The sequence below is a fragment of the Dermacentor andersoni genome, chromosome 1 (assembly GCF_023375885.2).
Source record: "Dermacentor andersoni chromosome 1, qqDerAnde1_hic_scaffold, whole genome shotgun sequence".
In the NCBI taxonomy this organism is placed as follows: Eukaryota; Metazoa; Arthropoda; class Arachnida; order Ixodida; family Ixodidae; genus Dermacentor; species Dermacentor andersoni.
This window is the reverse complement of record NC_092814.1, coordinates 227,149,144-227,162,120: the sequence shown is the minus strand read 5'-3', so window position 1 is coordinate 227,162,120 and position 12,977 is coordinate 227,149,144. Positions and strand designations below refer to the sequence as shown.

Genomic DNA, 12,977 nt, shown 5'->3' with positions numbered 1-12,977 from the left:
CTTTTAAAAGGATTTGAAGCAAAGCTTATAAAAAGAAAACCTGGAGCCACAAGCTTCTTACGAATACGCTTTCGATTTTAAAACAGTCACTGTTGGCGTAGCTTAGAAGTGTCGGCAAGGGCGACCTATTCTAGCGCCACCACTGGAGAAACCGGCACTGCTATCGCTGTGACGTATAAAGTGACATTACGTGACTCGCGTTCGGGCATTTGCCGCAGCCAACGCAGCTTGCTGTCTGCTGGGTGATTTAGGTCTTGACTCTAGATTAGTGGATAAACGTGTTTCATTCCCAAGCGTGCAATTTAAAGAGAGAGACACACACACACACAAGCTTTAATGATATGAAGTAGATGGGGTGAATTTTAATCGCCCACTGACGCAGCGTGGTTTACTGATTGGTGCCACGGCGCCGGATGTATACGACGGAGCCCGGTGTGAGTTTTCACCCTTATTCCAAAATGAAGCGGCAGCGAGATGCTTGGCTGATGAAGTCACTGAAAACAAAATAATATTGGAAAGCACACCTTTGCTTAAAAACTATCATCCACACCCACGTGCTCTCACATTGACGGCAAGTAATAATAATAACAAGTTAATAATATAACTTTAACGAAATAATATGGTGATCATAAGGGTCTAGAAAGCGATGCACCCAGGGATTTTCGCGTTTTCGCTTTGATATGACGTCATCAAAAACCGTACGCAGAGATCCATGCGACTTGCATGCGCCTACACGTCTGAAGCGCGGTTTGAGGGGACAAAAATATAAGCTGTTGAAGTTCCACGTATCATAATAGACTGATGATACATCATCGTTACGCCATAATTCTGGTAAAAGTGGCAAGCCACTCTCCCCGTGACGAATGCTGTGAACAGTACTGTTATATTGCGACAAAAGTCGGTATGACTACTTTTATGAAAGATCATGCGAACTGAATAACCAATATGAAAGCAGCAGGTTGTTCGCTCTCTGAAGGCCTTTGCTACCCTCCATACCAGGCCGGAATCGATGTACGCGCTAGGTTGTTTTGCAGCCAAGACGCCACACACACAACGCTCAAAATATGCCAACACTCGGAATTAATCATGGCTGAACCGCTGGAGATACCTAGATTCTAGAGGTGCCGAACACTTAGCAGCCGGTATCACGTGCTGTCGCTTTCTCCATCATGGAGAGATTCCAGCAGATGGCGCCATGGTATGTCCTTGAGGACAGTGCCACTACCAGGCACTGTCCGGCAGTAGTGCCGGATACACAATTAATTTCTCGTCTTTACTAAATCTCCGTGCTCCTCGCTGTCTCAGCGCGTTCGCTGACCGCTGCTGAGTGACGTGAGCAGAACGTCGGTTCGAGGAGTGCGGCTTTGCGCTCGCTGCAGCCTCCCAGTTTCGGTTTCGCGCGCTCCGAAGCCGAAATTTGTCGTGCCAGAGTTCCGCGGATAATCGCATTTCTTCAGAATCAATAGTTGATATAGACTGCTCGGAGAGTTTGCCTCAATTTCCAAATTACGATGAGCCCGCTGAAACTGAATTTCTGTTAATTATGGACTAATTACTACGTATCATCCGTCACCGCGTGGTCGGCACCGTTGACGGCATGTCTCCGAAGGAACGGTCCTTTTATTTCAGAACAGATATTTTTAGATGCTACTTGAAGTCGCCATGGAAACACCCCGTATATGTGCCGCCGTATAGCGTGCCTAGCTGTCTATCAAAACGCCCTTTTTTTTTTTTTTTTGAAAGCAGAATGTTATCATGGCTAGCCGACGCGCTCACTTATGGAATACCCGAGGAGGAGGAAACAGACAATTCCCTTCCATAATGGAAAAAGAAAACAACACCAAACTTGTTCGAGAATAATCTATTAACTTCTACACTGATGTTACATGTCGAGAACCCAACTACCCTGAGTGGTGCAGTTTTTTGTTTTGTTTTTTCAGACAGAAGAACTGCGCTTTCTGCCGTGGCCCTCGTCTATACACGCGCTAATGCACCGCGAGCTTTGACTGATCAGAGCACGCTCTTTCCTCTCTCTCCTTTTGCCCTAACCTGGCGGTGATCAGAGGTGGTGTGTTCGGCGTTGCCGGCGCCCGAAAACGGCTACGTGGAGAGCGAGCATGGGCCACAGTACCGCGGCGGTCAGCAAATGCAGTTCGCCTGCCGGCCAGACCACATGATGCTCGGCGCGGGCGTGCTCGAGTGCCTGGACAACGACCGCTGGAGCGGCATCGTCCCCAAATGTACGCTGCTGCTGCAGCCGCACCGCGTGCTTTGCGCTCTTCGTTTATTTGTTCATTGAGTTGATTGACTGAGTGGAGTGTCCTGAGCTGCGTCGGCGTACTTATGAGGGACGCATTATTTATCTGCCATATCCGCCAATCAACCAATCAAATCAATCAAATCTGCCAATAAATTATACAAACATTCGGTCTTTTACAATGAGATATTTTTCTTTGTTTAATAACTGTAGGCAAATTGAAGGTAGGCTAAATTAGGAGCTGGCTGTCCCAAGACACAACTAAGAAATATGCGCTAGACCTTTTTTTCATATAGCATGCAAACATATATGTGACAGAGACACAATTAAACATACTAAGCCTACAAAAAGACGGAAATGTAAACAAAAGCAAATAAAGCTCACCAGAGAGGCGTCCCGTATGCTCAAGATATTAAGTAGAAGTTTATACCACTATGAAATAAAGACACTATTATACAGGCACACTCGATTGTCATGTTGTTCAAGTAAACCTGGAGTAAACACTCAGTGTAAGTACAGTTCACAACAAAGTCTACAAATCAAATCAAATAGCTTGCTGTCCCTTCGTAAATCCCGCAGGGCAGTCAAAGAATATTTCTATTTTGCGGGGCATGACGACTATCTACTTTGATACAGAAGGAGGAGGAGGGGACAAAGGGGAGGAAAGACAGGGAGGTTAGCCAAAAAATCATATCTCTTGAAGGGTAAAAAAATTAATTCTAGGGTGTTACATGTCAAACCACGAGGCATGCTGTAGTGGAGGTCTCCGAATTAATTTTTCATCTCCTGAGTTTCTTTAACGTGCACCCAATGTAATGGCGTTCTTGTCTCGCCATCAAAATTCGGCCTCCCCGGTCAGGATTCGATACCGCGACCTCGTAACCCGCCGTGGTTGCTCAGTGGCTCTGGTGTTGGGCTGCTGAGCACGAAGTCGCGGGATCGAATCCCGGCCACAGCGGCCGCATTTCGATGGAGGCGAAATGCGAAAACACCCGTGTACTTAGATTTAGGTGCACGTTAAAGAACCCCAGATGGCCGAAATTTTCGGAGTCCTCCACTACGGCGTGCCTCATAATCAGAAAGTGGTTCTGGCACGTAAAACCCCATAATTTTTTTTTTTTTAACCGCGACCTCATGCTTAGCAGCGCAACGCTATAGTCACTAAGCCACCGTGGCGGGTGCGAGCGGATCCACTTGTTGAGCAATTGTATTCGCTGTTCATCATATTGCGAACGTCAGACCGTAGACGTCAGACCATAGTGCTCCGCAGAAACATTTGGGGCTCGATCGGAGACCGTTGTTCGAAACGCGCGTTCAGTTTGCGTTTACTTTCGCCTCACGCGATTGGCCTAGCGCGTGAGGCGAAACTGAACGCAAATTGAATGCGTGTTTCGAGCAACGAACTCCGATCGCGCCCCTGGAGTGAGATAGTTTGTGCAGGTGGACGTTGTCCTCTTTCTCACGTGGTGCAAAAAGTGAGATGTAGTATATGCCACGTCCAGCCGTAAAGTGTGCACAAGGGCGATATACAGTCAGCTTTTAGGATTACTGAAAATCGAACTGTGACATAGGGTAACTCTACACAGCAATGAAACAGTTGGGCACATTAAAATGTCCGTTGTACAATTCTCTCGTCCTCCTCTTGGACTGGTATGTGAAAGCTCAGCGAAACTTACCCGCCGTGGTTGCTTAGTGGCTATGGTGTTACGCTGCTAAGCACGAGGTTGCGGGATCGAAACCCGGCCACGGCTGCCGCCTTTCGATGGGGCCGAAATGTGAAAACACTCGTGTACTTAGGTTTAGGTGCACGTTAAAGATCCTCAGGTAATCGAAATTTCTGGAACTACGCCGTGCCTCATAATGAGAAAGTGGTATTGGCCCGTTAAACCCCATAATTAATTTTTTTTAATTTTCAGCAAACTTGGAAGTTTGAGGCGGCAATATTGCTTATCGCAAAAAGGAAACTGAGAGCGGCCCGTCAGTATGTTGATGGTACCATTCCGAGTAATCGGAATGTCGCCACAAGAGACGATGTGACCGAAACCCTTTTCTGCCGCTAAGACTAGGAACTAATCGGCAGAGTTGGGGTTCCTGTATAACTTCCTGCCCCGTTACTCGATCTGTGAAGACACGATGAACCTCGAAAGCAAAGCGACATGCAGACAGCCCTAGAGCGAATGGCACGATCGTTATTGAGTCGGGCAATAATGCGCCAACGTTCCACCGCATAGAAGCGCCCAAAATGGACGTTCCGAACTCGGTATCACGGCTGTCGCCACCCACCTTTCTCAAAGCCAAGCCTGCCGCACAGATGATTGCCCTTCGGCCGGTAATAGCTTTGTGCCCTTGATCTAGGCGCTCGACGTCCGAGGCTATCAAAAGGTGTTTCGTCAGCAAAGCGCGTTTTGCGAAAGAACGTCATCATCCTCCTCACCTCGCCACCACGAGCCGCCTTTTGTAAGCGTTGCCCAATCATGACATGGTCGGCGCCTCGTGGCTGCCTTGAATGGCGATAGAACGCGTAACCTGCGGAAATTCCGTAACGATCGAATATTTCGCTCTTTGACAACATACTATAGCGTCTGAATGCATTCAATGGCGTACATATTTATTCGAAAAGTAGTTACGTTTGCTGACACTCACAGCTGCTTATGCCCGGGTCGTTCATAAAGTCGTCTATTTCGGGTCCAGGAGCTCTCCATCACAACTCATAAATATTCCGCACAGTTGCGACCCCAAAGCGCTCACAATAGATGACACCAGACGGTGCGACTGATAGAGATGCTATTAAGGCGCTCGGGTATATTACCGCTTCTAGGACCGAATTCACAAAGCGTTTCGTTCGTAAGAGCTGTTTGTGATGGGTCAACCGACTTCACTAACATTTCCAACATTGCAATTGGCTGACAACTGCTCTTTCGCACAGTCCTTGCATAAGAACTGTTTTGTAAATGCCGGCCTTGGTAGCCATAATGTATAGTCGCTTATAGTTGTTTATTTACTGCGACAGTATGAGAAGTTTGGCTACTGAAGATCAAGCCCGCTAGCCCAAAATTGTAGCTAAAGAGGGGGAATAAACTTTATTTGTAGAGATTAGCCGATGGCGGGAATCATCCGATGTGGTCGGCGTCCCTAGTCCAGGAAGCCGTGGGCCCGAGCTGATAGCTTGACCCTGTTGAACAGACATAGCAGTCTTCAGGGCTCAGGCTTGTCACCTGGGCATCCCACTGCTCTACGGTTGCTCCGGTGATGGGTGGCGTCGATGGATTGCGTCCAAACTCCCATACCATGAAAAAAAGCACTAAACGAGAGAACTGTACATTTATAAAAAGTAGAAATAATCAAAAGCGTTCACGATCACCTAGAGTGAGATACACTACATACACACTAAAAGATAAAAACTTGACCCTAAATTTGCAAATGTATACAAATAATGCGTAATCAAGATTCAGTGGATGGCCTGTGACAAGCGTGAATAATATCTACTCATGCTGAAATAGTTCAGTTCATGGAATAACGCATAACAAGTCGCTAGCGTAGAAAAATTACCCTGACATTACTAAAGCCTCATATGATGTGGATGATGTCCACAGCAGACAACGCGTATCGACATGTGTCAGCAAACCATCGCTGCCTCTCCTTGACAAAAAAGTATCGTTTTTGTTAGGCATGCATTTACGCAGGTTTCAATACACGCATTGCCGAAAGGTGTATGTTTTTCTTCGCTGCTGTTGTAGTGCCGCATGTAGTATTGATAGTGATCGTGGTTATAAAAGCTCATCTCCCCGCAGGAGTAAACCCAGTTTGCGGTTATCGCCCATCCGGTCTATGTGTGTTTATTTGTTCTTGTTCTTTCGCGCAATAAGTCTAATACTAGTATGTCTGACCAACTAGCTCAAACTAAAGCTCTGCTGTATTCGGAGCGAAAATCCAGAATCTTCACCTCGCAAAAGAAACAAGACTCACTGCTCGGGGAGAAAAGTTATAGTGCCCATTTTCTCAAAGGGGATTCTGAGGATTGATTACTTGGAAAACAGCAAAGTACTAGCAGAAGAACATTATGCTAACGTTCTCCTAAAATTGCGTGCGGCATTCGTAAAAAATTACGAGGTTTGGTGACAAGAGGTCTCCTCCTCCTGCACGACAACGCCCCTGTTCACAAATCTCGTGTTGCCCAGGCAACACCATGGCTCAGGTTTGACCGCCAACTCTACTGTACCGATCTGGTCACTCACGACTTCTTTTTATTTCTCAAATATCAAAAAACAACTAAACAAGGTTTGAAGACAGTCTCTTGCCACGGAGCGATCGTTGAAAGAGCAATATTTTATTTATTTTCTTCAAAGTACCAGTAGACACAGCGCCGTGTGTGTTTTTCTATATTGTCTCCGTCTTTAGCGCTATGATTGTGTCGCCAGTATTCTTCCAGCCAAATGTGAGAACTGTATTAGTGTGCGCGAAAATTATGTCAAATCTTTACCTTTTCCTTTCTTTCGTTTTTTTTTTTTCTTTTTCGTGGGCACGAGGTAGTTTTCTTCATACGCGAGTTGCAAAACAGTCTGATCGCCCCTCGTACATTTCTGACAGCCCATGGCTTTGGGAGGTTATTGAACAGGCAGAGCTATAACACTTCGCTAAGACACTGATGTTTAGCCCTTTCATCGCGCTTTAAGAAGCAAGTCGGCACGCAATACTGCTCACGCCAATGACGACCCCTCCTTCGGCTGTCGCGTGTGTGCAGGCGTGCCGGCGTGCCAGTACCCGAGCGTGCGCGACGGGGCGCGCATCTCGTCGCGCGTGAGCTACTTCTACCGCATCAACGAGACGGTGTCGTTCGAGTGTCCCGAGGGCTTCCAGCTACGCGGGAGTCCCATGATCCAGTGCGTGGCCAAGGGCCGCTGGTCGGCCGCCGTGCCCCGGTGCCAGCCGTTCGCCCCGTCGACGTCCTCCTCGCACGAGCGGAGGCTCAGGAGGCACCACCGGCGCTGGCAGCTCGCCACGCCCGTCGCGGCTCACTGGCGCCAGTGACCGGGCTAAGCTGCACGTGCCGAGCTCCGATCGCGTCGAGCCCGCTAGCAGAGGGCGCTCGGAGTGCAGCGGTCGCATACTGAGCAACTAGATTGTTCACGGTGGCCGATTAAAAGCACAGGTGGCTCGTGTCTGGCCCAGTTGCACCTGGTGTCGTCATCAGCCGCCATAGGTCTCCCGCCGGTCCTTGCGCAGTCTGTACGGCTGACCGCATACGCTTTCGGAACATGGATTCCACGTGATGCATTTTCTCGCAGCCTGTAAACATGCGGCTAGCAATGGATGGGTGAATATGCATCTGTCTGTGGGACTCGCACAGCGCGCTAAGCTGCTCGTCAGGCTGTTAGGAGGGAAAAAATTATCTTGGATTCTTTGTCACGACATCTTTTACGCTCACCTGTACAGTCGCGACACTGCGATATTTCTTGTTCTCCCTCACTATGCCTTTTTTATCCCTCCTTAATTTTCACATTAATTTTAGTCGAGCTCACCAAAACGCAACCTACCTCGGTTCGTTCTGTTCGTTTGCCGCCACTATAGAGAAGGTGCGCTGTGTCCGTTGGAATTGGCTTTAGCTTGGCCGAGAAAGTGGGATCCTGACGAAGCGCGACTCTTTCACATGAACAGTACCCCCGATTCTGGTTCGGGCTTGCGCAATCAAGAAACGACGTGACGTTCGCGGGTTGACTCTTGCTGAGCTCGACAGGTTCCTAGTTGAGTGATGCGGTATAGGGCTCTCTGCCTCCGACGCCCTCTGCTTTGCTCGCCGCTACAAGATCAGACGTAGGCCGCGGCGTGAACACCGGCGCACTGAGCACAGCTTATACTTTCTCCATTAAGACATGGAAGTGAAAATGTTCGTAAGTTGTACTTGTAGCTTCTTGGAGCGGTGGTGGCAAAAAGACTGCTCGAGGTAAATGATTTCAATGGAAGCCTCCCCTTGTCATGGCGCAACTTTCACGAGCCCCCATGTGATCGTCGACACACCATTGGGACGATCTCGTTGAGTAATTGAAGTAAGCGCTGCGTCATGGTAACTCCTTCACAAAAGACGAATTTACTCGTGTACTCAAAACATAGTTGATTACCTGCATCCTATTGAGTTACTGCATTTGTTGTTGTTTTTCAGGCATAACCTTCAAGGTTAAAGAAAATTAATTCAAGTTATGAAATGTATCGAATACTGTGCCGGCGCAGTGGTCCAAGTGTGTACTTTTGCAGGCGGCAATTAAAGAGACAACGCCTTACTATTTTTCATATAACTTTTGTTCATCAAATTCATAAAAAGATTGTTCGTTTAAGGAGGGGTATGCACATGGCACGCATACGCACCATGTACAAATCCCGAAACTGTAATGACATAGCTGATTGCTTCCCCCCCCCCCTTTGAAAACTCAAAATTAAACGACGGAACACTGTGCTCAGCCGGCTGCGTTGGAATGACAAATACTCGGCGCAGTGCTTCAGTGAATCTCCGGCGGCGCCCAGAACTGCGAAGCAAGAGGGCACCGATCGGCCCGGCGGACGTGTGGTGCGTACGGTGGGACTACTTTCTAATGTGCGCCTCCATCTAGTGGACTCCGTGATGCGCGCGTCGCCCGAAGTGCCGTTATGAACGCTCTCGTTCTCGAGCAAGATGAGACAGAGCCAAAAAAGCATGAAAAAATGAAATAGAACTGTTCACGTCTTCCACATTGACAGTGCACGCAGCTGCATACGGTTGTTTTGCAAGGAGCGGAAGTTTTTGTCAATGAGTTGACGTCCCTTATGTCTTTTACCCGAGTTGCAAGAGCACAAATGTTTCACGCCGTTAAAACAATAGGGCTTGAAGGTTTAGTATCCTCGTCGTCCCTTCTTGGCAAAATAGCAAAGTTGCAAGGCGCAATATTTAAAGCAAATTCTGTGCTGCGTGTGTTTCTATGCTGCATTGACTGGAAACTAGAAGCGCCGCTTGCTGCTCGAACGAGTTCGCTACTGGATCTGCTGAAGTGCTCGTTTAGAAGCGTTATGCAGAGCACCATACACGGTTTTGCGTTCTACGCAGTACTCACTGCGGTTTTCACTCTGGCATGGGGTAATTGTTCTTGCAGCTCGGAAAAAAAACGTGTAGTGCTTCGAACCTATATACATACTTAGTAGCTGCGGGACTGTACCCTGCCGCCGTGCGCCAGCTACAAAAAAAAATACAATAATAATAAAGCTATGTCTGCTACTCCGCGAAGCATTACTCCTGTAGCTCTACTCCTGTTCTTGCGTATAGACCTAAGCGTAAACTTGACAATGTATACTTATAGAATCGTGAAAGTGGCATCCTAGGTATACGTATCCAAAAATGAGGAAATCATTTCCCATTCTTGATATGCCACTCATTGTGGATATGTGTCATGTGAGTGAACAATGTGAAATGTTCGAGTGACAGTTGTGTACGCTACTTATTGAGCGTGTTCGCGGTAGTTCTATGTTCAGGTGAGGCGTTAGCTGCCGACTACGTCTTGTCAAAGTCAGTCACCTAACTGGCCTGAAACATCACCGTCGCGGAAACAGCGCAAATATTTCAGTGATAATGCAGTCAAAAAGCAAACATCTCTCTCTCTCTCTCTCCTTTTGAATGTGCATTCCCCGAGTCGGACATCTTGCTACAGCTCACGTGTAGCTGCGACCAGATTTTGCGGCGGTAGCAAAGGTTCGGGCATAAGATGTCCAAGCGATTGGGTGGGAACAGCGCAGTGCTTTTGGATGCAGCGGCTGCAGGTTACACACGTTACGCTGCCTTAGCAGCAGCTTTGCTTTGCAGGAAAATGCCGTGAACATAATATCGCACGTCGCGCCTCTTCAGAACCACGTCGCAGACCTACGTGGGACGTGCTTCTTGTCGCTGGACCATCAAGATGCTAAATGAACACTGATAACGTCGGTGCGACGTAACCCAATCCGGTAACCGCAGAGTGCTACGACGTTTCCCGTACAGCACATTCAACTTGATTGTCGGCTAAAGGCACCTTTGACTGCGGATTACGATCGTATTTGCTGCAAAATAAAGAGCCCATTTCATCGTGTATATAGAGAGAGATAGGACAGGCTCGCTTTTCCCGCTCGTGCCGGCGATGCGACTAGCTGGCGACGTACATTGCATGAAAGACGATCTTTTCTGCAGCCTATCGACCCAAGTCAGCGCTTGCTCGCTCTTGAATCCATACAACGTCTGTCTGTAAGATCACTTCAATTAACGTCCCTCGTTGTGTTGCCAGCACTAATCCCCACTCTGTTTATTGTCAAACGTCCGACTTGCACCATGTCATTAAATATGCTCGTTCCTTTTATTTTTCATCAATATGCCCGCTATCCTCAGCAACTCCGTTGCGGTTGTTTGACTGGCCTATATGCTGTTCATATATTATTTAGTGCTCTAGGCGATCACCGGGATCAGCGTGTCTGAACTGAACAGTGTCAGCACATGAAGCGGGCTCACATAAGGCTAGCGCAAGTTTTGAACGATAAGTAGTTTGCATATTCCAAAAGATCTACGTGCGAGAGGGCCAGTTATATTCTGTGCTTGGAATAACTTGCTTTGGGCTCACAAACAATGCTTTCGCGTGTTTGCTTGTGTGTAACGCAACGTATATCAGCTGGTCGAAAAAGGCAGGCAGCGAGATTTTAGCACAGATTGTCGTCCCTTTGTTTCCTAAGTGTTCGCTTCGTAGTATCAGTGCCTCGCGAGTGTGTTATTTCATCTGTGTGGGTCTCTCGACACAAACAGCAAAGCTTGCAAGAATTCTTTCGTATACAATCCTTGTATTTCTCTCTCTGTGTGTATGTATGTGTGTATGTGCTTGCTTTCTATATTCAAGCTATATAGTCTAATAAAGCTATTGTTCCGCTAAGGAAACTGTTTTTATCTGCACGTTGCGCGGTAATAAAGAAAATTGAGTTCCCATACTGCTCCAAATACGCTACACACTTTGTTGGCCGAGCGAATCGTACCACTTGCATCGCCCTGTGCAGTTCGCTGCGTTCTGGTCTCCGTGCCGCCTTCTACCTCCGCCCTGCCCTATATGATCACGCGCTTACTATTTCATTTATTTTCGCCTTAAGAACCCGGAGGCATTACATAAGGGAGAGCCTTAATCCTTGCGACAATGTCACAACAAATGAACAGAACGGCAACAGACAAAACAGCAAAAAATAAGCCAGAAACAATTGTGAAAAATCGTGTTCGAGTAAGGGTGCGGTAGGATCGGTAATTAAGAAATGTGATTAGTTAATAATTCGCGGGATCATTTACGGTCAGTGCATGAGACGATGTTTTCTGGGAGGCTGTTCTATTGGGTTATTGCGTCAGGGAAGAATGAAGTGTTCATGGCAGATGATCGGGTCATAATTCGTGCTCTGGAATGACTGTGGCTTAAGCTATTTTGCACATTGCATTTACAGACAGCCTCACAAGCCCCGCGACTTCGCGCCTCGTTGGAGTTCAGGCCAAAGAAGGCATTCAGGACGCAGAAAGAGTGACGAAGCTGGCAGGGTTATGTCACTTCCTTTTGTTGTGGTCTCCTCCGCACCATACCCGCCGTGGTTGCTCAGTGGCTATGGTGTTGGGCTGCTGAGCACGAGGTCGCGGGATCGAATCCCGGCCACGGTGGCCGCATTTCGATGGGGGCGAAATGCGAAAACACCCGTGTACTTAGATTTAGGTGCACGTTAAAGAACCCCAGGTGGTCGAAATTTCCGGAGTCCTCCACTACGGCGTGCCTCATAATCAGAAAGTGGTTTTGGCACGTAAAACCCCATAATTTTTTCCTCCGCACCTATACTTTGTATGGCTAAAGGTCTGCAGTGAACTTAAGCCACCCTCGTGTACCGCATACGCACAGGGTCGGCGTAAACACCAACATGTCGGTGCAAGACGGAACTTAACGCGTCATCGTCATGTGTGCACTGCAAATTCTTGGTGAGTTTTTAGAGTGCCCACAATGTGATGCTAAGCGTACAGAGTTAATCTATGCACTCTATAGGGTGGCATCGCACACGAGCGCAAGTGGCATTTTGTTCCCGCGGGGCCATTGGATATTTAGGAGGGAGGCGCTTCGAGTCCTCCGCAATTTCCTGCGCGGTACAAAGCTGGAGTGTGAATGGTGAGCCGTGTGGGTGGGCCTGCAGGGCGACGTGGGATTCATGGCTCGCTGTGGACGCGGTTCAAATCCATCTTCGCCGCTAGCCTTCTCCGAATGCGTTCCGACGAGCTCCAGACTCGCTTGATAAGTGGCGCTCGCGTGGGGCAACTGCCGGCACGAGGCTATAGGTCCGCCAGCAGCAACACTACTCCTCTTAGATATCGCGTAGAGCTTCCAATTCTTTAAAACTGCACTAAAAGGAGGAGACAGTGAGCACCAAGTAAGCAAGCATGGCATCACTTGATATCAGTTGACTTCACTACAAAAGCGTATATCCTGAAAAAGACTGCAAGAAAAAACGAAGCAGAAGACGTCACTTATCACCGCTCATCACACATGCGCCCGACGCATTCTCTGACTCGGGTAATAGATCTCATTTCTAGAGATGCTGATAGCAGGAGTCCTGACATAGTTCTGTTCTTGTACAAAAAATATGACTACTAGTATAATAATAATAATAATAATAATAATAATATAATAATAATAATAATAATAATAATAATAATAATAATAATAATAAT

General features: G+C 47.7%; 1 protein-coding gene across 2 annotated transcripts in view; it reads left to right on the top strand.

Annotated features, from left to right (window-relative positions):
• Hasp (Hig-anchoring scaffold protein) overlaps positions 1-11,171 on the top strand; it is an 865,621-nt gene extending 854,450 nt beyond the window's left edge. For both annotated transcript variants that reach the window (XM_050196742.2, XM_050196741.2), the window contains 2 exons: positions 2,064-2,240; positions 6,999-11,171. In XM_050196742.2, coding sequence (XP_050052699.1) covers positions 2,064-2,240; positions 6,999-7,285 — 464 coding nt within the window. In that variant the 3' untranslated portion in view covers positions 7,286-11,171. The remainder of the gene's footprint in view (positions 1-2,063; positions 2,241-6,998) is intronic.
• Positions 11,172-12,977: the final 1,806 nt, after the last annotated feature.